This window comes from Mercenaria mercenaria, chromosome 10 (assembly GCF_021730395.1).
Source record: "Mercenaria mercenaria strain notata chromosome 10, MADL_Memer_1, whole genome shotgun sequence".
NCBI classification, from domain to species: domain Eukaryota; kingdom Metazoa; phylum Mollusca; class Bivalvia; order Venerida; family Veneridae; genus Mercenaria; species Mercenaria mercenaria.
Genome location: NC_069370.1, coordinates 52,733,134 through 52,759,385, shown reverse-complemented (window position 1 = coordinate 52,759,385; position 26,252 = coordinate 52,733,134). Strand labels below are relative to the sequence as shown.

Below are 26,252 nucleotides of genomic sequence, written 5' to 3'. Positions count from 1 at the left end.
TTACAGTTCAGTCTAGTGCAAGCAAAGCTCATCCAGTACAAGAAGTCATATAGATTGTGACAATTCTTTTATCTCCTAGCCCCTAACCTAATTATCAACACTGCCTGAATTTTGTGTAGTCCTGTGCTACATGCAACAAAAACAAAACACTCCAGATAACCTGTATCAATCCCAGCATGCATTGCAGGTTGTACTGATACAGCATGTTCTCCGAAGAGATCTGTTATTATCATATCTACAGAGAAAACTGAACACATCCACCTGGCTGGTATTTTTTTGTATGAATATTTTACCATCAGGTCTGCTCACTGAGGATAAACTAAGAATTCCTTTTTTAAAATCACCTCCACTTCCATCCACTGTTTCTGACAGATTAGCCGCTAATTATTTTAGACAAGGTTCATCTAGTAATCTGATTTCTATGAAATCATTTGGATGGTGCTTACATGTCTAAGTGCAGATGACTGTTATTGTTGTTTTTTTTTTTTTTTAATGCCACAGCAACAATAGTTCTGCAAGAACATGTTTTTAAATATTCTGGCTCATAGTTCTAGTGATCAATTAAGTGATATCATGCAGCTTCCAAAGTCTGGCTTTTGAGGAGAATATTTTCTAAACACCGTACAATGGTTAATTTTCACTTCAGTTTTATTTACTGACTTCATGGTTAGCAGCTTCATTCATGAAATGAGAGTGCTTGCATTTCAGGACATGATCCAGATTAATGTTCACAGATACTTGAATTTGCAATAACCATTATTTGCAAATATTAGTGAAAATAGAACAACTGCGGACATATCCCAATCTACAATAGTTATACAGGAAACAAATGCTGTCACAGGAGACAGCGCGCTCGACTATTTCGATGCTGGATAGTGAAACTGGGCACATCTGAGGAAACTAGAGCTGTCACTGGAGTGTTTAATGACTCCACTTGTGGATGAAGATATTACACAATAGCCTGAGTCTATGTCAAAAATATCAACTTAAAGTAATAAGAGAGGTAAAAATAAAATGTATCAAAACACTATATAAGTATATCCTAAGCAAAAAGGGGCATAATTCATTAAATATTGGTGCCAGAGTTATGCATCTTGTGTCATATGGTGTGGGTGATGATGTTGAACAACTATTTTAAGTTTGAATCAAATCCATTCAGTAATAACAGAGACAGAGTGAAAGTGCATCAAAACTTTAACCTAAAATTCTAAGTAAACAGAGGGAATAATTAATGAAAAATTGGTGCCAGAGTTATGCATCTTGCACCAAATGGTGTCGATGATGATGTTGAACAACTATTTTAAGTTTGAATCAAATCCATTCAGTAATAACAGAGACAGAGTGAAAGTGCATCAAAACTTTAACCTAAAATTCTAAGTAAAAAGGGGAAATAATTCATGAAAGATTGGTCCCAGAGTTATGCACCTTGTGTCATATGATAAGGGTAATGATGTTGAACAATTGTTTAAGTTTAAATCAGATCCATTCAGTAATAACAGAGATAGAGTGAAAGTGCATAAAACTTTAACCTGAAATTCTAAGTAAAAAGGGGAATAATTCATGAAAAATTGTGCCAGAGTTATGCATCTTGTGTCATATGATGTGGGTGATGATGCTGAACAACTATTTTAAGTTTGAATCAAATCCATTCAGTAATAAAAGAGGTAGAGTGAAAGTGCACCAAAACTTTAACCTGAAATTCTAAGTAAAAAGGGGGAATAATTCATGAAAAAATGGTGCCAGAGTTATGCACCTTGTGTCATATGATGTGGGTGATGATAATGAACAACTATTATAAGTTTGAATCAAATCCATTCAGTAATAACAGAGATAGTGTGAAAGTGCATCAAAACTTTAACCTGAAAATCTAAGTGAAAAGGGGGGCGATAATTCATGAAATATTGGTGCCAGAGTTATGGCCCTTATGTCAGATGATGTGGATGATGATGAGGAATAAGTATTTCAAGTTTGAATCAAATCCATCAAGTAATTACAGAGATAAGTTGAAAAAAGAGAAAGTGCACCAAAACTTTAACCAAGGTGGGGACGCGGAAAGACGCTGACGCCGGGGCGAGAACGATAGCTCTCCTTATACTTCGTATAGTCGAGCTATAAATAGCCTTTACCAAAGTTGTCATGCCTTTTGCTAAATCTTTAACTCTTTTTATACAGAGGCATAAAGTGATCATCTGAACCATTTAAGTTCTGACCATTGATTTTTTAGGACATTTGTTAGAGAGTTTAACAAAGCCATAGAGGGAAAACTTGCACCACCTGATGGCAATGTTGTTGTTTTTATCATTTACTAGTCAAACAGATTTAATATACACTGGAAGATAAACATATCTGCAATATCATGGTTTATGTGCGGTAGATTTCTAAGTTTTTAAGTTTTCTATGTAGCTATGTTGAGAAAACTGGTCTCATCGATTTACCGATCATATTGTCTTTAGATATTTTGATAAAAGGTCATTCCCATTAAATCCTATCCAATTTCAAGGAAAAGAATTCAAATGATGTTGCAATGATATAAGTGAACCTGGCCCTATGTCCTTACAGCCGTTGATTTTCATGTATCAAGTAGTGCCTTTATCCAATTCAATAGGGAGTCATCAAGATATTAATTCTGAGATTCTGACAACTGATTTCCAAGAAGTTCTTTGTGTGGTGTATGGACGGGGATGGGGATCGCAAAATGACGGCACAGTCACTCTTTCTGGACAACCAAAATAAAACAAACCGAATCAAAGAACATCCAGGCAATCCTGTAATCTAATCTCTTACCTCTACTCTCTATTTCTTTTATACACTTTTCCACCACGATAGGTATAGGAGACTTTCGAGCCTTTATCACTGTAGTCAAGTCCTGCCCAAATATGGACTTAACAAACTTTATATCTGGCATACAATCATTTGGCACCTTCTCAGAACATTTCTTATGGGCCTCGAAACCACAATCTGTTAAAAGAAAGTTAAGAGCAACTGAATTTGTGCTGCTGGATTAATAACATCAACACAATTTTAAGTCATGTGGTGACATTCCAGCTTCGAGTGGTCAATGGTGCCCATTGTGATATCGTCTTAGGCACCTAAGCAGATTCAACAGTCTTCTGTATTGACTGTAAGGTAACCAGTTGGGTTCCTCACATTAAAGAACTCTAGATTCCAAGTGTAGTCGCAGACCAACAACAATGATTTGAAGCAGACAACCTTAACAAACTGACACTGGACTGAGGCCCTGCCAGGAAATAGTGTACACCAAATAATATTCCAGATATCATAAGACTTAGTAGACTTATATTTATGGAAAGTGTAACTCAAAAATATACATTTAAGTCTCAAAGAAAAGCAACATTGATAGGCAAACTGAATTTTGCTTATTGCACAAAAACTGTTGCTCTGGAAAAGTTTAATTTGCAAAGAAACTTTTGTAGTGAGGAAACACTCTGCTTTTATTGGAAAGTAATATTATTTTGCTCTTGTGAGGTTGTCATACATTGAATGAACATTTTTTCCCTTCAAAAATCAGGAAGGAGGCTATCAATGTATCAATTAACAGTGCAGCATGTTAACATTGAACTCTTAAAGAGAACACTTACCTTGGCACTTTGATCCCTGGGCAATCAGTCCCCACATAAAATTGGCACAAAAGTCACACCAGTGTAGCCCTATGAAATTATGTGTTTTAAAAACATGAGGTTTCTCAAAGATGGACACATCAATTTCTCCGTCAGCTTCTAGACTATCAACATCATCATCATCATCATCTGGCTGTAAAATGCAGAAAAGAAATATCACAGGTACAAAAGGTCAGGATTTCATGTTTGTCTAAAACTTAATATGTATGTGTGAGATGAAAGAGAGGTTGCAATGTCATAGTTGCACTATTATGCATACATGTAATGTTTCCTTCTTTATAATTTATTTCAGTGTCCCAAGTGAGAAGCTTTTAAGATTATAAGCTATTCACAAAATAAAGCTTTATGCATTCAAGCCAACTTACACATTTTAAATCATGTAGATTTACCTGTAGCGAGCCAGTCCATTAAAGTTATTGGACAAGTTCAGCATACACTTCTGAAATCCTTACCTCACCATTATTCAATATTTTTGACTTTTCAAATCTCAGATGAATTTAGATGTATACATTTATACAACACTTGAAAAAACTATTTTCTGAGTTGCAAAAATCTTCTTTTGATAATTAGTGGTACACTTGCATCAATTTATCAGAAATATTTTAGCATGCACTTATTACCATGAAGAGCGATTATTTACATGGAAGTGTACACATACATTTTTTAAAATCTTAACCTCCCTGGTATTTCTATTAAATAACTGTTACAGCTGTGCAAAGAAGAGCTGATGTTGAAAACTGAACAACAAAATAATTTTATCTTCTTTAGGAAGCAACCTCTGTTTGCAATTTAACCTGTACCCTGCCAAATTTTTAAAATGGACTGTTCCATCATTCAATATTGGCAGAACCACTTATTATTCAAAGGGGTGTTCACTGAAAATTTACTGACTGAATAGCGGACAGTGTAGACCATGATCAGCCTGCACACCACCAGCAGGCTAAAGGTTAATAATTCTGCATGTACAAAGAGGTCATAAAAAATCTAAACATCTCAGTTATCAATATCAGATATCATATTGATAACCAAGTAAATTATAAAGTCACAAGTTTTAAATTTTCATGTGAAATTTCCTGTATTTTCATGATGTAAGGCAATCTTTTCAGTGACTTAAAAATAATTTCTACAACAATCAGAATTATAAACACATTTCTGCACTATTTATGCAACTCTAAAAACAATGAAGAATTAATTAAAATAGAGGGACAACATGCCTGAATACCAGATAGGTTTTAACTGTATTTATTTATAGATCTGAAAACAGGTCAAAGTATAAATGTCCCTGCCAATGCAGCTTATTTTAGAGACTAAAACTATTTGCAACCTGATGTTATGTTTGAAATTTCTTCCATGTCCTTCTTGAAATTACTTTTTTTTTTCAAATGGAACATATTTTTCATTTAATTTGAAAAGCTCCATGACTTTAACAAAATGTCTTTATTCAAGCTAAGTTATTGTAATCAGCAACATACTGTTACGCAAAACTACTCCATTTAGTTCAAACACATCAAAATGGCTCTACTATAAAATGGCGCATAATCATACTTTCACCTACACATTTATATGAACATGTAAATTCAAGCCATAAACTACTATGATTAGCATATAAAATAACTACTTTCTAGACAATGGCAGCTTAATATTTAGATAAGGTAAAATCAAACTTATCATTCCGTCAGAATTTTTTTCTAAATACAAATAAGCCAATCAGAATTCTGCACATATCATAAAATCAGCCAATGGGTATTTGCACAAATCATAACCAGCCAATAAAAATTTACCTTATCCCATCATTAACCGAAAATTAGGTGTAAAATATCTTTCAGCTGATGAAGGCTTTGAAGGCTTGGTATTTGTCATTATAAGAATACATTGCTAAATCAGACACACTGCAGCACATCAAAATTCTTCCACCACAAATATGGCTTAGGTTTTAAGATCATGTTCAAGTTAAACTTTAAATTCATAATAATTTTAAAGCAATAAATATGCGCTAATACTGTATACTTTACCTAAGCCTGTGTTTTTCCTACATATATATCTAATGTCACTAAAAACAAAAGTTAGATGCCTCAGTATGAGAGAACTAGAAAATGCTTTTGTAAAAAAGCGCATGTCTCCCCCAATGCAAAGTCCTATAGGCAAGAAGTCAATAGGGGTCAGGAGCGAAAGTCAAAGAGACACTGATGGTTGGCTGCAATAGGGATCATCTACTTGGCATGTCCAGTCATCCCGCTAAATTTCAACACTCTTGGCCTAGTGGTTCTCAAGTCACTGTTCAGGCTCCTGTGACCTTGACCTTTGATCAAGTGACCTCAAAATAAATAGGGGTCATCTACTCTGCATGTCCAATCATCCTATTAAGTTTCAACATAGTAGGTCAAGTGGTTCTCAATTTATTTCCAAAAAATGATTTCACATGAACAGGCCACTGTGACCTTGAACTATATTAGACTGACCCCAAAATCAATAGGGGTCATCTACTCTGCATGTTCAATCATCCTATGAAGTTTCAACATTCTGGGTCAAGTGGTTCTCAAGATATTGATCGGAACTGGTTATCAATGTTCAGGCCTGTGACCTTGACCTTTAACGGAGTGACCCCAAAAACAATAGGGGTCATTTACTCTGCATAAACAATCATCCTATGAAGTTTCAACATTCTGGGTCGAGAGGTTCTCAAGTTATTGACTGGAAATGGTTTTCCATGTTCAGGCCCCTGTGGCCTTGACCTTTAACAGAGTGACCCTAAAATTGTTAGGGGTCATCTACTCTGCATGACCAATCATCCTATGAAGTTTCATCATTCTGGGTCAAGTGGTTCTCAAGTTACTGACCAGAAATGATTTTCAATGTTCAGGCCCCTGTGACCTTGAGCTTTCACAGAGTGACCCCAAAATTGTTAGGGGTCATCTACTCTGCATGACCAATCATCCAATTAAGTGTCAACATTCTGGGTCAAGTGGTTCTCAAGTTACTGACCAGAAATGGTTTTCAATGTTCAGGCCCCTGTGACCTTGACCTTTAATGGAGTGACCCCAAAATCGAAAGGGGTCATCTACTCTGCATGTACAATCATCCTATGAAGTTTCAACATTCTGTGTCAAGTGGTTCTCTAGTTATTGATCGGAAATGGTTTTCCATGTTCAGGCCCCTGTGACCTTGACCTTTGACGGAGTCACCCCAAAATCAATAGGGGTCATCTACTCTTCATGACCAATCATCCTATGAAGTTTAAACATTCTGGTCAAGTGGTTCTCTAGTTATAGATCAGAAATGGTTTTCAATGTTCAGGCCCCTGTGACCTTGACCTTTGACGGAGTGACCCCAAAATCAATAGGGGTCATCTACTCTTCATGGCCAATCATCGTATGAAGTTTCAACATTCTGGGTCAAGTTGTTCTCTAGTTATTGATCGGAAATGGTTTTCAATGTTCAGGCCCCTGTGACCTTGACCTTTGACGGAGTGACCCCAAAAACAATAGGGGTCATCTACTCCAGCAGCCCTACAACCTTATGAAGTTTGAAGGTTCTAGGTCAAATGGTTCTCCAGTTATTGCTCAGAAATGAAGTGTGACGTACGGACGGACGGAAGGACGGACGGACAGGGCAAAAACAATATGTTTCCTGGGGGAGACATAATTAAGGACTTATTTAAAATATCCATTTACAGATAAAGTCCATAAAAGAATGAAATACAAATCATTTTTGATAGTTTTTATGGTACATTTATATGTGAAACAGTAAAGCATACCAAAATGCAGGGTAACAGAAAAGTTCATTTTTAACAACATTAAGGGTATTTCTCTTATATCTACAATTCATCTCACTTTCATTTGTTTCTTTTGTGTATTATGTTACTTAAACCATTTTGTCAATTATAAATGCAACAAGAGCACCGCCTTGTGGGTGCTGACGCTCATCTGATTTTTTTTTTTGTGTAATAGAAATATTGTCCTACCCATGATTTTCTAAGTCTAAAAAGGGCCATCATTCTTGCAAAAAGTAGAATAGAGTTATGTTTCTTGATGTACAGTGTCCACTTACGATGGTGAAAAACTGTTGCAAGTTTTAAAGCAATAGCTTTGATAGTTTATGAGAAAAGTTGACTTAAACATAATACTCAACCAAGAAAATGATTTTCTAAGTCCAAAAGGGGCAATAATTATTGCAAAAAGCAGGATGGAGTTACGTTGCTTGCTGTACAGGGTCAGCTTATGATGGTGAACAAGTGTTGCAAGTTTCAAAGCAATAGCTTAGATAGTTTAAGAGAAAAAGTTGACCTAAACATAAAACTGAACCAAGAAATCTGATATTTTCTAATTCCAAAAGGGGCCATAAATCTTGCAAAAAGCAGGATGGAGTTATGTTTCTTGCTGTACAGGGTCAACTTATGATGGTGAACAAGTGTTGTAAGTTTTAAAGCAATAGCTTTGATAGTTTAGGATAAAAGCTGACCTAAACATAAAACTTAACCAAGAAAACTGATTTTCTAAGTCCAAAAGGGGCAATAAATCTTGCAAAAAGCAAGATGGAGTTATGTTTCTTGATGTACAGTGTCTGCTTATGATGGTGAACAAGTATTCCAAGTTTCAAAGCAATAGCTTTGATAGTTTAGGAGAAAAAATGACCTAAACATAAAATTTAACCAAGAAATCTGATATTTTCTAAGTACAAAAGGGGCCATAAATCTTGCAAAAAGCAAGATGGAGTTATGTTTCTTGCTATACAGGGTCAGCTTATGATGGTGAACAAGTATTCCAAGTTTCAAAGCAATAGCTTTGATAGTTTAGGAGAAAAGCTGACCTAAACATAAAACTTAACCAGGCAACGCCGACGCCGACAACCGCTCAAGTGATGACAATAACTCATCATTTTTTTTCAAAAAATCAGATGAGCTAAAAATGATCAGTTTGTAAAATCAAGCTTTGCTACTACCACTAACTAGCACTGTGAAAGTCATTTAACACATTGCCCGAACAAAAACATGGGACTTCAGATGAAAATGGTCTTTGGCTAGCTTTACTTATGGCACACCTAGACAGTATGATCCTTGGTTATAAAACTGTGTTTGGAGAGCACCTAAATTCTTCAGCATGTAACTCTGAGCTCAGATTTGAAACTGATCAATGGATTACATTTCCAGACTGGTCTTCAAGCACAGTTTTAACATTGGAACCAGACTGATAATCAACATCCTGCCTGACAACAAAATCAAACCTAAACATAAGCCAAAACTTGTGTTAAATGTGCTTTAAAGGGGCATATCCAAAGTCAAACAAGAGCTCGTCGAACACGAAACGCCCCCCCCCCCCCCCCCCCCCCTCCCCCCTTGATGCATTCAGTAATTGCACAAGGAACAGAAATTATATACTCACCGTTAACAAAAGTTCTACCATTCTAATTTAATCTGACCTTGACCTTCAACCTATTAACCTAACAAGAGATTACAGAGTGATCTTGGCGCCATCCACTGAGCCATTTTTGAATGTTTCAAATTTCAAGACTAGCTCAAGGTCAAAATCAATGTCAAATTTTATTTCGGTACAAAAACAGTATTTGGTATTTGGTCAAAATTTGGAAGCTGTGGCTTGAGAAATGTGAAAGCAGGTCACTAGATCAATTTCAAGGTAAAAGTTCATTTCAGTAGACAGAACTATGCATGTGCTTCAAATTTGAAGGCTGTAGCTTGAGAAATGTGAAAGTAGGTAATAGGAAAAAATCAATGTCAAATTTCAATTCAGAACACAAAAATATGCAAGTGGTCCAAATTTGAAGCCTGTAGCTTCAGAAATGTGAAAGTAGGTCACTAGGTCAAAATCAAGGTCAAATTTTATTTCGGAACACAAAACTATGCAAGTGGTCCAAATTTGAAGCCTGTACCTTCAAAAATGTGAAAGTAGGTCACTAGGTCAATAACAAGGTCAAAGCTTTTTTTCGGTACACAAACCTATGCATGTGGTCCAAATTTGAAGGCTGTAGCTACAGAAATGTGAAAGTAGGTCACTAGGTCAAAATCAAGGTCAATTTTTTTTTTTTTTCTTTTTTTTTTGGATTTAACGTCGCACCGACACATGATAGGTCATATGGCGACTTTCCAGCTTTAATGGTGGAGGAAGACCCCAGGTGCCCCTCCGTGCATTATTTCATCACGAGCGGGCACCTGGGTAGAACCACCGACCTTCCGTAAGCCAGCTGGATGGCTTCCTCACATGAAGATGGTCAAATTTTATTTTGGAACAAAAAGCTATGCATGTGGTCCAAATTTAAAGCCTGTACCTTCAAAAATGTGAAAGTAGGTCACTAGGTCAATAACAAGGTCAAAGTTTTTTTTGGTACACAAACCTATGCATGTGGTCCAAATTTGAAGGCTGTAGCTACAGAAATGTGAAAGTAGGTCACTAGGTCAAGATCAAGGTCAACTCATGACAAGCTTCATCTTGCCACTCAAAACTACATGTGGTCCAAATTTGAATGATGTAAGTTATGGACATGAAGGTTCTAAGTTTTTCCCTATAAAAGTCTATATGAACCATATGACCCCTGGGGCGGGGCCATATTTGACCCTAGAGGGATAATTTGAACAAACTTGGTAGAGAACCACTAAATGATGCTACATTACAAAATATCAAAGCCACAGTCTTTGTGGTTTGGACAAGAAGATTTTAAAAGCTTTTCTCTATATAAGTCTATGTAAACCATGTGACCCCCAGGGCGGAGCCATATTTGACCCTAGGGGAATAATTTAAACAATCTTAGTAGAGGACCACTAGATGATGTCATATACAAAATATCAAAGCTCTAGGCCCTGTGGTATTGGACAAGAGGTTTTTCAAAGTTTTTTCCTATATAAGTCTATATAAACCATGTGGCCCCCAGGGTGGGGCCATATTTGACCCCATGGAAATAATCTGAACAATCTTGGTAGAGGACCACTAGATTTTGCTACATACCAAATATCAAAGCCCTAGGCCCTATGGTTTTGGACAAGAAGATCAGAAACAGTTTTAACTGTTCCTGGCCAATGTGACCTTGACCTTTGACCTAATGATGTCAAATCAATAGGAATCATCTGCTGGTCATGGCCAACCTAACTATCAATTTTCCTGACACTAGGCCCAGGCGTTCTAGAGTTATTGCCTGGAAACCATTTTACTGTTCCTGGTCACTGTGACCTTGACCTTTGACATACCGACTTCAAAATCGATAGGGGTCATCTGCTGGTCATGACCAACCTCCCTATCAACTTTCGTGACCCTAGCCCTAAGCGTTCTTGAGTCATCATCCGGAAACCGTTTTACTGTTCAGGGTCACTATGACCTTGACCTTTAACATACTGACCTCAAAATCAATAGGGGTTATCTCCTGGTCATTACCAACCTCCATATCAACTTTCATGATCCTAGGCCCAAGTGTTCTTGAGTTATCATCCGGAAACCGTTTTACTATTCAGGGTCACTGTGACCTTGACCTTTGGCATTCAGACCTCAAAATCAATAGGGGTCATCTGCTGGTGATGACCAACCTCCCTATCAACTTTCATGATCCTAGGCCCAAGCGTTCTTGAGTTATCATCCGGAAACGGATTGGTCTACATTCCAACCGACCAACAGACCGACCTACTGACCAACATCTGCAAAACAATATACCCCTCCTTCTTCGAAGGGGGGCATAAATATGATTTCTATTTATTGTACCTAGCATGACGTCACCCTACTAAAAGCGTCTGACTTAATATATTTTACCTGTCCTTAAAATGTTTCCATTTAACTTAAACCATGCTTAAATATGTAAGCTCTTAAAATGTTGCTAAAATGTTTTTGTATGAGGATATGCTCCTTTAAGAACTTGTTATGTTCAATGCAAGTAGAAAAGCCTCGTAAATCAGCCAGTCAGAAACCACAGCACGTTACCTTTTTCCGTACATGTTTTATACCAATAATTTGTTTCGTTTTTGTTTCTTTTACAGAATTTCTCTGAAAATATGAAGTTATAGAGTCAAATTTGTCACAGATATTTTTTTAGATACCAGAGATGTAAAAAATCTCTACATGTTAACTTCCCAACATGGAATAACAGCGGAAGTCAAGTGGCACATGACGCCATGTCTTCCATCAAGACATCATATTAAATATTGGCAACTGTTAACTATCAGTCAAATGTTTTGTAACAACTGAGAAAATAAACTATCTGGCTCTACCACAGAATATGTTTTCTGCATACATGCCAAGGGCTTTTTTTCAGCAAAAACATATTGTTTTATTTTAAGTTTGCATCAATATATGAATTCTGTTTCACAAATAGATTTTGTTTGTTTGTTTTTGGTTTTACACTATTTTTTAACAATTTTTCAGTTATGTAAAGGCAAGCAGTTAACTTAACCAGTGTTCCTGGATTCTGTACCAGTACAGACCTGTTCCTCGCAAGTGACTGCCAACTTCCCCACATGCATCAGAGGTGAAGGACAAATGATTTCAGACAAGATGCCTTTCATCAAATTGTCACCGAGAACATATGCTTTGTCCCGGGATCAGACTCACAATCCAGCGATCAGTACAGTGGCATTACTGTACCAAAGAGTCATTTAGATAAACACACCACTCAAATTACAAATTATACATATCATACAGGAGTTAATTCAACAATAGTCTTTTTATTACATTATCTCTTAAGTTATTTTCTTGAACGTAAAAAATTTAAACTGTTGAATACTTTACTTAAATGTCATATATAGTTATGATAGTGGTGACCATAGTATAGTACAAGTATATATACAAAATACTAAATCACTACACAGCCTGGTGTAAAGAACTACATTACAGTCATAGGGAACTACTTTTTCAGATGCACAGTGTTACGTTTCTTAAATACATCCACATTTTTCGTCGAAAACTGTATGATAAAAATATTCTATATAGAATATAGCGCAGTAAAACTACTTACTGATGATGGCATCAAGGAGACATTAGCATTAGCTAGAACATCTGGCTGGTTTACTCGATTATTTGAAACATTTTTCCGTGATTTTTGTAACCTCTTCCTTTTAACACTGTAAGCTAAATATGGCGACTGTGCGTAATTTGACTCATCTGAGAGTGATGCAATATAGTCTGAGGCTCTTGATTCGATATAAAAATGTATTAATCCATCAGCAACTAATTGTTCAACAGTCTCAAATCTTTTTTCACCTACATAATGTAGTCCGTCATAATATAACTTGTAGTTTTTCGTTTGTTTATCAAACCTGAAAAATAACCATTTATTTAAATGCCAATACTTAGCTCATCATTTTCTTTACATTCAGAAATCACTTATCAACAATATGTTTGATATCGATGATGATTATACACTAGACAGCAAGGTTTCTGTGGCACAGTGGTTAAGGTCACTGATTTTCTATTATTTGCACGCACCACTGTTAGTTCAAATCTCCTCAAGGATCAAAGTTTCAAATGGCTTTAATGGCTTGCCAAGTGGTTCTACAAAATAGAACTGAAGTAAAGCATGTGTCTGTTTTTCGTGTCTCCTTATAACCTTAAAGCTTGAAAGATTCCATATCACCATATCTGTCAATGTCTCATGCTCACACAAAATTAATAAATTTCCAGTTGATAGATAAAATATCAGCTCAGTTGGCTTGAAGTAAAACACAGACAAAGTGTAGCTAACAGTTGCATAACAGTTGGAAATTCTTAGAGAAAACATATTTACCTTATTGCTAATGTAAATGCATTTGGTGCTCTATCACTTTTTCTGACTAGATAACTACCGTCACCTCCCTGAAACAATATGTCCTCTGCCTCCTCCCTGGATATCTGACCATGATACCTATATACAAAATCTAAACATACAGTATATTCAATTGATATTCATAAATTATACAAAACAAAATATTTTCACACAGCAAAATAGAATAGTAATCAAACAAGAGCTGTCACAGGAGACAGTGCGCCAGACTATTTTTTGAAAGTGAAACTGGGCACATCTGGGGAAGCTGGAGCTGTCACTAGATTGTTTAATGACTCCAGTGTGGATGAAGATATTGGACAATAGCTTGAGTCTATGTCAAAAGTATTAGGTAATAAGAGAGATAAAGATAAAGTGTATCAAAACATTAAATAAGTATTAGAGGGACATGGTGAAAATGCATCAAAAATAAACTAAAATATTAACCAAAAAGGGGGCATAATTCATGAAATATTGATGCAAGAGTGATGGCCCATGTGTAAAATGATGTGGAACAACTACTTTAAGTTTAAATCAAATGCATTTAGTTATAACTGAGATAGAAAGTGCACCAAAACTTTAACCTGAAATTCTAAGTAAAAAAGGGTGATAATTTATGAAATATTGGTGCAAGAGTTATGGACTTTGTATCATATGATGTGAGTGATGATGTGGAACAACTAGTCTAAGTTTGAATCAAATCCTCTCTGTAATCACAGAGATATAGTGAAAATGCATCAAAATTAACCTCAAATTCTAACCAAAAGGGGGGCATAATTCATGAAAAATTGGTGCCAGAATTGTGGACCTTGTGTCATATGATGTGAGTGATGATGTGGAACAACTACTTTAAGTCTGAAACAAATCCATTTCGTAATAACTGATACAGAGAGAGACTGCACCAAAACTTTAACCTGAAATTCTAAGTAGAAAAAGTGGGGGGATACTTCATGAAATATTGGTGCAAGAATTTTGAACCTTGTATCATATGATGTGCATGATGATGTAGAACAACTATTTTAAGTTTGAATCAAATCCTCTCTGTAAAAACAGAGATACATGTATAGTGAAAATGCATCAAAATTAACCTCAAATTCTAAGTAAAAGGGGGGCATAATTCATGAAAAATTGGTGCCAGAGTTATGGACCTTGTGTCACATGATGTGAGTGATGATGTGGAACAACTATTTTAAGTCTGAAACAAATGCATTTAAAAATAACTGAGATGGAGTGAAAGTGTATCAAAACTTTAACCTGAAATTCTAAGTAAAAAGGGGGATAATTGATAAAATATTTGTGCGAGAGTTATGGCCCTTGCACCATATGATGTGGCTGATGATGAGGAATAACTATTTTAAGTTTGAAACAATCCATCAAGTAATTACAGAGATAAAGTGCATCAAAACTTTTACCAAGGTGCGGACGCGGAATTAGGACGCCGACGCCGTGTCGAGTAGGACAGCTCTCCATACTTCATATAGTCAAGCTAATAAAAACTTGTAACACACAGAAATAAAACTTACTGATCTGCTTATATCCTTGAAACCGACAATCTCTTGATAAATGGCGCTTACATAAAAGTTCTATCCAAATATTTTCATAATATTGAAAAAAGCTTGCTTGAGCATCAAAATATCTGTGACCTTAACCTTTAATGTATAGAACCATTCAATAAAATGGATCATCAACTGCTTACAGCCAATCATCAAATGAAGTCTGAAGACTGTAGGCAAAATAGTGCTGAAGATATTTTCTATGTTAACTATGACCTTGACATCTGATATATTGATCCTTAATGACAAAATGCAATTGAGAAATAAAATATGGCACAATACTAAGCATTCTCCAGTAAATGACTGGAAACCATTTCCACTCTCAAGTCAGTGATTATTTTATTGTGAATGGGTCTGGTACCAGAAAAATTGTGAAAATTAGCGTCGTTTTTCTCAAAATTTTCCCCCTTAGTTGTGAATTTTTTTGTTCTTTGTGAATCAAAATGTTTAACAATTTAAATGATTTGTACCCTATTCGTACCTAAACGTACTATGAATTAACATTCAAGAGTCGATAATATAGGGTGACGAATCGAACAAATCTTGACGCTTTTCCTCGCAAAAGTTGATAAAAAAAACTTCTTCAAAGTTTTTCAATGCTTTTTTTACATATTTCTACTATTTTTAGAGATTTTCGCACCAATTGTGAATGGGTCCAGCAGACCCAATTTGAAAACTGTGAAAGACCGTTTGCAATTGTGAACGGGTCCGATATTCGGTACCACTTATAATTATTATAAGGAAAAAAATTGCTGCAAGGTAATGTCAATGTGACCTTGAACTTTGATATACGGAACCCCAAAAGCAATATAGAGGTTAACTACTGACATCAGAAAACTGTTGATAACAGGCAATGATCCTTTGAAGTATGAAACAGTAAGCCAATGTGTTTTTTCCATACTGATCTGAAACCCCATTCAATTTTCAACCTCACTGTGACCTTGACCATTGGACCCCATCCTCTAAAAGGAATAGGAATCCAGAGTTTTTCCTCAGAAATTTTATTAAAGGGTCATCATAATCCGTTTGTGTTTGGCTCTTGCGGTCATTTTCAGTTTGAGTGGGTCAATTTTAATAATTATCATTAACTGTTAAGAAAGGAGAAAAGAGAAATGTAACGTTTGCCTTTGTGGAGTTGCTCTTACAAGAGTTTATGCACGAACATGGCCAGAACTTCATTTCACAGTTATTGTTTTCAATAAAAAGCCACTCATGTATGTTAAAAGCAGGACTTTAAGCAGAAGCAAATACTCACAATGTTTCTTTCACAACCACAGCTGACAATAGCAACCATGTTCTGGTGCCATTTTATTAAAAGGTTTAATTTATCAAGTGATTTTGAGATGTATCAGAACGTGTAAAAGGTTATGTAGTATAGACTGGTTTACAATATATATGTAGACTTTGAAGTGCACCCTACAGTTAAACTTTGGTCGCAGTCCACATTACTAATTCATACCGATGCACGAGTCAGTGCTTTACCAGATTGGGTACAAACATTCACATCACCAAAAATTTGGTCACAACTTCTTTTGCTTTATCAACGACATATTCAGAATTATTTTAGCGGTCATTTGAGAATATGGTGTGCTAAAACTCACCAAAGTGTGCATCAAGGACACTGGGAATCAATTACTGACCCAAGCAATCATTCTATTAAGTCTGAGAGTTGTAGACCCAATCTTTACATGGTTATGGAGCAAATCCCATTTTTAGTTTCAAGGTCCCCAAACTGATGTGAGCCATCTACATACCAAGGGCAGTCACTCTAAGAAGTCTGATTGCTTAAGACCCCTTAATGTTATTTTTTGATAAGGTTTGTTTAACTCGAAGCAGTGAACATAAAGTAGAATATGGCTCATTTTGGCACCATGACATGCTTTAACAGGAAAATGTTGATTATATGCAAACTAGGCTTGGTACTACACTATCCTACAAAGTTTGGTTAAAATCCTACTTGCAGTTTTAAAGCATTAGTTAGGACAGACAGACAGACAGACTGACAGACAGACAGAGCCTGACAAGACAAATTCAGTATTTCTCCCTACATATGTTGAGATATTATACTTACTCTCCCCCATAGTATGTTGGTTTGCTTTCAGGCTGAAAAAGAGAAAAATAGAAACTCAGGGTACTGAAGGGACATCCCATTACATATATTTCATAGAAAAACAATATTATGAATAAATGTTAAAATTAAAAAGAAACTAGAAAATGCTTTTGTAAAAAAGCGCATGTCTTCCCAAATGCAAAGTCCTATAGGCAAGAAGTCAATAGGGGTCAGGAGCAAAAGTCAAAGAGACATCGATGGTTGGCTGCAATAGGGATCATCTACTTGGCATGTCCAGTCATTCCGCTAAATTTCAACACTCTTGGCCTAGTGGTTCTCAAGTCACTGTTCAGGCTCCTGTGACCTTGACCTTTGATCAAGTGACCTCAAAATAAATAGGGATCATCTACTCTGCATGTCCAATCATCCTATTAAGTTTCAACATTGTAGGTCAAGTGGTTCTCAAGTTATTTCCAAAAAATGATTTTACATGAAAAGGCCACTGTGACCTTGTCCTTTAATTGACTGACTCCAAAATCAATAGGGGTCATCTACTCTGCATGTTCAATCATCCTATGAAGTTTAAACACTCTGGGTCAAGTGGTTCTCAAGTTATTGATCGGAACTGGTTATCAATGTTCAGGCCCCTGTGACCTTGACCTTTAACGGAGTGACCCCAAAAACAATAGGGCTCATTTACTCTGTATGAACAATCATCCTATGAAGTTTCAACATTCTGGGTCGAGAGGTTCTCAAGTTATTGATTGGAAATGGTTTTCCATGTTCAGGCCCCTGTGACCTTGACCTTTCAAAGAGTGACCCCAAAATCGTTAGGGGTCATCTACTCTGCATGACCAATCATCCTATTAAGTTTCAACATTCTGGGTCAAGTGGTTCTCAAGTTACTGACCTGAAATGGTTTTCAATGTTCAGGCCCCTGTGACCTTGACTTTTAAGGGAGTGACCCCAAAATCGATAGGGGTCATCTACTTTGCATGTACAATCATCCTATGAAGTTTCAACATTCTGGCTGAAGTGGTTCTCCAGTTATTGATTGGAAATGGTTTTCCATGTTCAGGCCCCTGTGACCCTTGACCTTTGATGGAGTGACCCCAAAATCAATAGGGGTCATCTACTCTTTATGATCAATCATCCTATGAAGTTTCAACATTCTGGGTCAAGTGGTTCTCTAGTTATTGATCGGAAATGGTTTTCAATGTTCAGGCCCCTGTGACCTTGACCTTTGACGGAGTGACCACAAAATCAATAGGGGTCATCTACTCTTCATGACCAATCATCCTATGAAGTTTCAACATTCTGGTTCAAGTGGTTCTCTAGTTATTAATCGGAAATGGTTTTCAATGTTCAGGCCCCTGTGACCTTGACCTTTGACGGAGTGACCCCAAAATCAATAGGGGTCATCTACTCTTCATGACCAATCATCCTATGAAGTTTCAACATTCTGGGTCAAGTGGTTCTCTAGTTATTGATCGGAAATGGTTTTCAATGTTCAGGCCCCTGTGACCTTGACCTTTGACGGAGTGACCCCAAAATCAATAGGGGTCATCTACTCTTCATGGCCAATCATCCTATGAAGTTTCAACATTCTGGGTCAAGTGGTTCTCTAGTTATTGATCGGAAATGGTTTTCAATGTTCAGGCCCCTGTGATCTTGACCTTTGACAGAGTGACCCCAAAAACAATAGGGGTCGTCTACTCCAGCAGCCCTACAATCCTATAAAGTTTGAAGGTTCTAGGTCAAATGGTTCTCCAGTTATTACTCGGAAATGAAGTGTGACGTACGGACGGACGGACGGAAGGACGGACGGACAGACGGACGGACAGGGCAAAAACAATATGTCTCCTGGGGGAGACATAACTAGAAAATGCTTTTGTAAAAAAGCGCATGTCTCCCCCAATGCAAAGTCCTATAGGCAAGAAGTCATTAGGGGTCAAGAGCGAAAGTCAAAGAGACACTGATGGTTGGCTGCAATAGGGATCATCTACTTGGCATGTCCAGTCATCCCGCTAAATTTCAACACTAGTGGCCTAGTGGTTCTCAAGTCACTATTCAGGCTCCTGTGACCTTGACCTTTGATCAAGTGACCTCAAAATAAATAGGGGTCATCTACTCTGCATGTCCAATCATCCTATTAAGTTTCAACATTGTAGGTCAAGTGGTTCTCAAGTTATTTCCAAAATATGATTTTACATGAACAGGCCACTGTGACCTTGACCTTTATTAGACTGACCCAAAAATCAATAGGGGTCATCTACTCTGCATGTTCAATCATCCTATGAAGTTTCAACATTCTGGGTCAAGTGGTTCTCAAGTTATTGATCGGAACTGGTTATCAATGTTCAGGCCCCTGTGACCTTGACCTTTAACGGAGTGACCCAAAAAATAATAAGGGTCATTTACTCTACATGAACAATCATCCTATGAAGTTTCAACATTCTGGGTCGAGAGGTTCTCAAGTTATTGATTGGAAATGGTTTTCCATGTTCAGGCCCCTGTGGCCTTGACCTTTCACAAAGTGAACAGAGTGACCCTAAAATTGTTAGGGTTCATCTACTCTGCATGACCAATCATCCTACGAAGTTTCATCATTCTGGGTCAAGTGGTTCTCAAGTTACTGACCTGAAATGGTTTTCAATGTTCGGGCCCCTGTGACCTTGCCCTTTCACAGAGTGACCCCAAAATCGTTAGGGGTCATCTACTCTGCATGACCAATCATCCTATTAAGTTTCAACATTCTGGGTCAAGTGGTTCTCAAGTTACTGACCAGAAATGGTTTTCAATGTTCAGGCCCCTGTGACCTTGACCTTTCACAAAGTGACCCCAAAATCGATAGGGGACATCTACTTTTCATGTACAATCATCCTATGAAGTTTCAACATTCTGGGTCAAGTGGTTCTCTAGTTATTGATCAGAAATGATTTTCAATGTTCAGGCCCATGTGACCTTGACCTTTGACGGATTGACCCTAAAAACAATAGGGGTCGTCTACTCTTTATGACCAATCATCCTATCAAGTTTCAACATTCTGGGTCAGGTGGTTCTCTAGTTATTGATTGGAAATGGTTTTCAATGTTCAGGCCCCTGTGACCTTGACCTTTGACGGAGTGACCCCAAAATCATTAGGGGTCATCTATTCTTCATGACCAATCATCCTATGAAGTTTCAACATTCTGGGTCAAGTGGTTCTCTAGTTATTGATCGGAAATGGTTTTCAATGTTCAGGCCCCTGTGACCTTGACCTTTGACGGAGTGACCCCAAAATCAATACGGGTCATCTACTCTTGATGACCAATCATCCTATGAAGTTTCAACATTCTGGGTCAAGTGGTTCTCTAGTTATTGATCGGAAATGGTTTTCAATGTTCAGGCCCCTGTGACCTTGACCTTTGATGGAGTGACCCCAAAAACAATAGGGGTCGTCTACTCCAGCAGCCCTATAACCCTATGAAGTTTGAAGGTTCTAGGTCAAATGGTTCTCCAGTTATTGCTCGGAAATGAAGTGTGACGTATGGACGGACTGACGGACGGACGGACAGGGCAAAAACAATATGTCTCCTGGGGGAGACATAATTATTAAGCTGATTTAGAGCTTGCTTATTTAATGTTAATACAAATGTAACTGGGTAACACACTATTATGATTTGCATACATGCTGATTTTCAAGTAGGCAATAATTATTATTAAATCTATATATCCTATTGCATTGTGGTAAATTTTCACTGCAAAAGGAATTCCAGGAAAAGTATTTCCATGAAACACTTACCATGCTGCATGTACATTTAAAGTGTAGTTTGTGTGGATTCTTCACATATGTGCTGTAGCATATTTTAAGATAGAACAAGAGCTGTCACTATTGGTGACAAATGCCCCTCCAAAGTGTGCCCAAGAATGCTACAGTTGTCTGCGCTAAATATGCCAGAATAGTTTTGGTATGAATCATTTTGTGACCTTGACCTGAGAGACCCAGGTCATAAGTGCGACACATCTTCTCAATATGGTTAACATTTGTGTCAAAGTATTTTCAAATAACTTGATAAATGGCAGAGGTATGGAACAGACAAGAAACAGACCATGTTAACCTTAGACTTCTAAGTGTGACCTTGACCTTGGATCTAGGGGTCTGGGCCTTAGGCATGAAACAACATCTCATTATAAAGAACATTTATGCCATGTAATTTTAAAATCCCTTCATCAATAGCAGAGTTATGGACCGGACAAGAAACAGACCATGTTAACCTTTGACTTCTAAGTGTGACCTTGACCTTGGAGCTAAGGGTCTGGGTCTTGTGCATGACACATCGTCTCATTATAGGGAACATTTATGCTAAGTTATTTCAAAATCCCTTGATGAATGGCAGAGTTATGGACCGGACAAGAAACAGACCATATTAGCCTTTAACCTCAGTGTGACCTTGACCTTGCAGCTACATGTAGGGGTCTGGGTCTTGGGCATGACACGTCACATTATGGTAACCATTTATGCCAAGTTACTACAAAATCCCTTCATGGATGGCAGAGTTATGGACCGGACAAGAAACAGACCATATTAGCCTTTAACCTCAAAGTGTGACCTTGGACTTGCAGCTAGGGGTCTGGGTCTTGGGCATGACACGTCACATTATGGTAAACATTTATGCCAAGTTATTACAAAATCCCTTCATGGATGGCAGAGTTATGGACCGGACAAGAAACAGACCATAATTATTAGCTTTTAACCTCAAAGTGTGACCTTGACCTTGGAGCTAGGGGTCTGGGTCTTGTGCAAGACACGTCATCTCATTATGGTACATTTATGCCACATTATTTCAAAATCCCTTCATGGATGGCAGAGTTACAGCCCGGAAGAGAATTTACACAAACACACACACACACAGACGGACGGACGGACAGTGGGATTTTAATATGCCCACCTTCAGTGTGTGAGAGGGGGGGGGGGGGCATAAAAAGCAACAATAGGTAACACCATATTTTAGTACAGTGAGACAATAAAAGAAATCGAAAAAATATAGTTTCACTTTCTGTTTTTACTCTGAATCTGACCATATCAAATTTATGTTAAAATACATGTGTGACAAACAATATATATTTCTACAAACCTCTCGTTTACACACCATCTTCTTTGGTTTTGGGGCCTCATTCTGCAACTGGTATACTATAACATATAGAAAAGTTTGTAAGTCTGTGTAGAATTAATACTTTTTTTACATAATGATTAATTTGAACACAAAAGAAGATATGATACACAATTTTGTTTTGTTTGTTTTGTGCTGTTGCTGCTTGGGAGATATGTTTGGACACAATGGATAAAATCAAAATGTCTATCAGCAAGGGAAAATCAATAGTTTTTCCCTACTTCCTGAATAGGACAGTTAATACTAAATATAGTAACCTGCTGACCATTCAGGAAGTAAAATCAGCTTTTTTACAAGCCTGGCACGTAAGAATATACATGTTATCATCTAACCAGAATAATGTCAACCTTGTATGTGCCCCCCACCCCTCACCCTGAAAATGCTTGATAGAATAATGAACAAAGTCTACAACAGGGCTCTATCTCCAGACAATATTACCAACCATGGATTTTTTTTTAGTTTTGAAAATATGTGCATGTCCACTTCATGTTGATGATGTATACTAAGTTTCATTTCAGTTGAATGGAAACTGTAGGAGAGGTTGAGCATACAGTTTGTGTAATATTTCAAGTCAAAAAAAGGCAAAGTCCACACAAAAAATAATCGGACATGGAAGTCCCAAAAATATGCATACAATTAGTATGATCACTCCATGCTGGTGAGGTATACCAAGTTTTATTTCCATTGGATGGAAACTGCATGAATTCTGATATAGTTGTAATATTTCAAAGTCAAAAAAGGGCCAGAACTTCAAAAATATTAAGCGGCCATGTAAGTCCCAATAACATACGCATGTCCACTTGACGTGGATAGGTTAACAAGTTTAATTCCAACTGGATGGAAACTATAGTAGTTGAGTGCACAAGAAAGTTTGACAAACAGATGGACAGACAGTTCAAACACTATAATGCCTCCAATGTTTTCGACACTGCGGGCATAATAAAATACATCAATGTGAAGCTGTAAGAAAGGCGGGGCAGGGGAGGGATTGATGGGAGGGATGAGTAATGTGGATTGTTACACTCCTTGAAAATTATAGTAATGTTGGGGGGGGGGGATATTGTGGATTTGCTCTCCTCAACAAATCACCTCATCACAACCCACCCTACTATATTCCAAGTTTAATGTCAATACCTTGAACAATTTTGAAGTTGTGCTCACTGAACACTAAATACAAAGGACAGATCTGAACATGTGTGTGACCTTGACTGTTGATCTACTGAAGTTCATAAGCTCTGCACATCATCTTTTCACCACTTACCTATAAACCAAGTTTGAAGTCAATACCTTGAATGGTTATTATGCTCCTGACACAGAATATAATGGACAGATTTGACTTACCAACTTACTTCATGAGCTGCGCACATTGTCTCATTTCCACCTACTTATATGCCTAGTTATAACATGATACCTTGTAAAGTTATAATGCTCCAGTAACAAAATAAGAGAGTCAAACTAAAGTCTTGATCCTTAATCTCCATTTGAGATCTTGACCTTTGACATAGAGACCTGGTTCATCCACTCTGCATATCGTCTCGTCCCCACCTACTGGCATGCCAAGTTTCAAGTCAATACCTTGAACTGTAACTGAGTATAATGCTCCTGATATGAAATATGACGAACAGACAGAAGGACAGATGGGCGGACCCACACACAATCACGTTTCAAAACAGGCATATAAAAATCACTGGTGCATCATAGTAACCAGGAAGATTGTTTCAAGGTGTACATGTAATATAAATATACCCTTTTCACTATACCTGAATCAGATAAAACATTTTGAATTAACATGTATCAAATTTCAACATTAATTTTTCACACAATGACTGCCATTTGGAATAGAGGGTGTCACATCCTGCTTGAAACAAGATTTTTTTTTTTCAGTTGATATGGGGGTGGGAGGTGGGAAAGGGGGCAACAGACAAAATATGGATTCCAGTTTGTACCAAAAGATTGTTTTTATTCTATTCAGCATTTTGATAATTTCAGCTGATTTAGTTTGTTTGAAATAATTCTACACATCACCTGTATTCTGGACCACAAAGAGCACTTCCAGACTTTACCGACTACAAATGATTTAATGAGCAATTCACATCACTTTCCCCTGTTGTAAATACTTACAGGACCGCCAAGGAGGTAAATTGCAAATTATTTCCTTTTAACTGAGTACAGAAAATGTCTGCAAAGCTGAAATGGTACTCCAAATTTACAAGTATAAAGTATGTAATGTCCAGGATTTTGTAATCTAGAATGGTGTGCCATTGTGTTAGATTACTCTAGATAGCATGTGATGTTATCTTGCTTAACATAAATTATATACACTTATTCAGTAAGTGTTTTATTACATGAAATCAGAAATAAATTTTCATACATTTTTTTTTTCAAGTTTCAACTTTAGCCAACCAAAATTTAGTGTTGAAGTATAGACTGGTCCACAGCACAAACTATGGACTGGAAATTTATACCAGAATCTAGAATGTCAGTAGTATGTTCAATGTTAGAATGTTAAATTTTCCACTAGCGGTTAGGTAATGTTTCACAGGTATGGTGCATAGCAATGCTGACTAAAAAGTTTTTTTCTCAACATCAAAATGGGGCAAAATGCTCAAAGCAAGTATGGAGTAAAATACAAACACTAAGCATGGTGTATATTGCTTGTTAAGAGTAAAAGTTTAGATGAAATTTAAAGGCCACTAAACCATAGAAAGAACTAGTTGTTTTACATGAAATTGAACAGAATATAAAACCTATATATACTATTATTTTACAAAATGATTGTCAATTTACAGATATATGCCTTGAATTCCAGAAATAGACCAAATAAAACAACCACAATGGTGGACAGTTCATGCCTTTAAAAACTTAACATTTTCAAAGAAATGTTACACATCTTCATTTTGAGGCATTTGCAACAGTATCCCAGTGCTGAAAGTGCATTGGTTTCAGTTGCAGTTTTGAAACTTGTTTATTTTCATATTTCTACAAATGGCATTTTTTCTAAAGGGGGACAACTTCTGAGAAAATTTCAGGTATCCAGTTGCACAGAACAAGGTGGGGCAGTATGGTACAACAAATATTGGACATGTACATCATTGCTAAAGATGTTGTTCATTTACAAACAATTGTGAAACCTTCATTTCCTGACTTATATTCTCTTTTTTATAGATGAATCATGTCGATTTCATTAAGTTGTTGTGTTTATTTCTTTCCAATTGTTGTTTATCCTCAGAATTAATAGCCAATGACAATCTATTAATCACTGCATATGGCAGACTCAAAACAAGGAATGATTAAACTCAATTTCAGGGCTCAGTCATTACTAGCAATGTTCAACAGTTCTAACAGTATAGAATGGTATTAAAATATAAACTTTGAACTATCTGAAAGTGTGACCCCTTCCTACAGTCCTATTGCAGATTCTAAGCCATATGTCAATTAAATGACAATTTTTTTGTAGCATAATAAACAAGAGCACCGCGGAGCAATATACATCCGAAGGTATGACCTTTGACCCCTAAGTGTGACCCTGACCTTGAAGCAAGCCATCCGAAACATGCGCTCTGCACATCATCTCGATGTGGTGAACATTTGTGCCGATTTTTTTTTTTATAAACCTTCAAGCAGTTCAAGAGTTACAGAGCGGACAGAAAACATAGTCATATGACCCCTAAGTGGGACCTTGACCTTGAAGTGAGACATGCAGATCATGTGCTGTGTACGTGGTCTCGATGAGGTGAACATTTGTGTCAAGTTTCTTCGAAATCCTTCAAGGGGTTCAGGTATGACTTTTGACCCCTGTGACCTTGACCTTGAAGTGAGCCATCTAGATTATGCGTTCTGAACGTCGTCTTGATGTGGTGAACATTTGTGTCAAGTTTCTTTGAAATCCTTCAAGGGGTTCTAGAGTTACAGAGCGGACACGAAATTGTTAACAGACGGACGGACACCTGGGGTATAACATAATACATCAATTCGGGCCTATAACAAGTTTTCTTTGATGTACAATTTACATATAAAACAAAACTCTTCCTTTCTGTGGTCTGATGTTCTGCTAAACCTTAGTAAGACATTTACCGGTACCCAGTTTACTGTAGTTCATGAACTTGTACGACTTATCCTTCAAACTATCCGC

At 37.0% G+C, this 26,252-nt stretch overlaps 1 protein-coding gene across 4 annotated transcripts in view; it reads right to left on the bottom strand.

The window, feature by feature from the left end:
* LOC123561559 (N-chimaerin-like) overlaps nt 1-26,252 on the bottom strand; it is a 57,202-nt gene that overhangs the window by 11,098 nt on the left and 19,852 nt on the right. For 3 of the 4 annotated variants that reach the window (XM_045354020.2, XM_045354021.2, XM_045354023.2), the window contains 7 exons: nt 22,085-22,140; nt 16,989-17,020; nt 13,350-13,466; nt 12,582-12,882; nt 11,552-11,614; nt 3,600-3,771; nt 2,785-2,958 (listed from right to left, as the gene is read on the bottom strand). In XM_045354020.2, coding sequence (XP_045209955.2) covers nt 2,785-2,958; nt 3,600-3,771; nt 11,552-11,614; nt 12,582-12,882; nt 13,350-13,466; nt 16,989-17,020; nt 22,085-22,140 — 915 coding nt within the window. The remainder of the gene's footprint in view (nt 1-2,784; nt 2,959-3,599; nt 3,772-11,551; nt 11,615-12,581; nt 12,883-13,349; nt 13,467-16,988; nt 17,021-22,084; nt 22,141-26,252) is intronic. The other variant, XM_045354022.2, reaches the window with a different exon arrangement.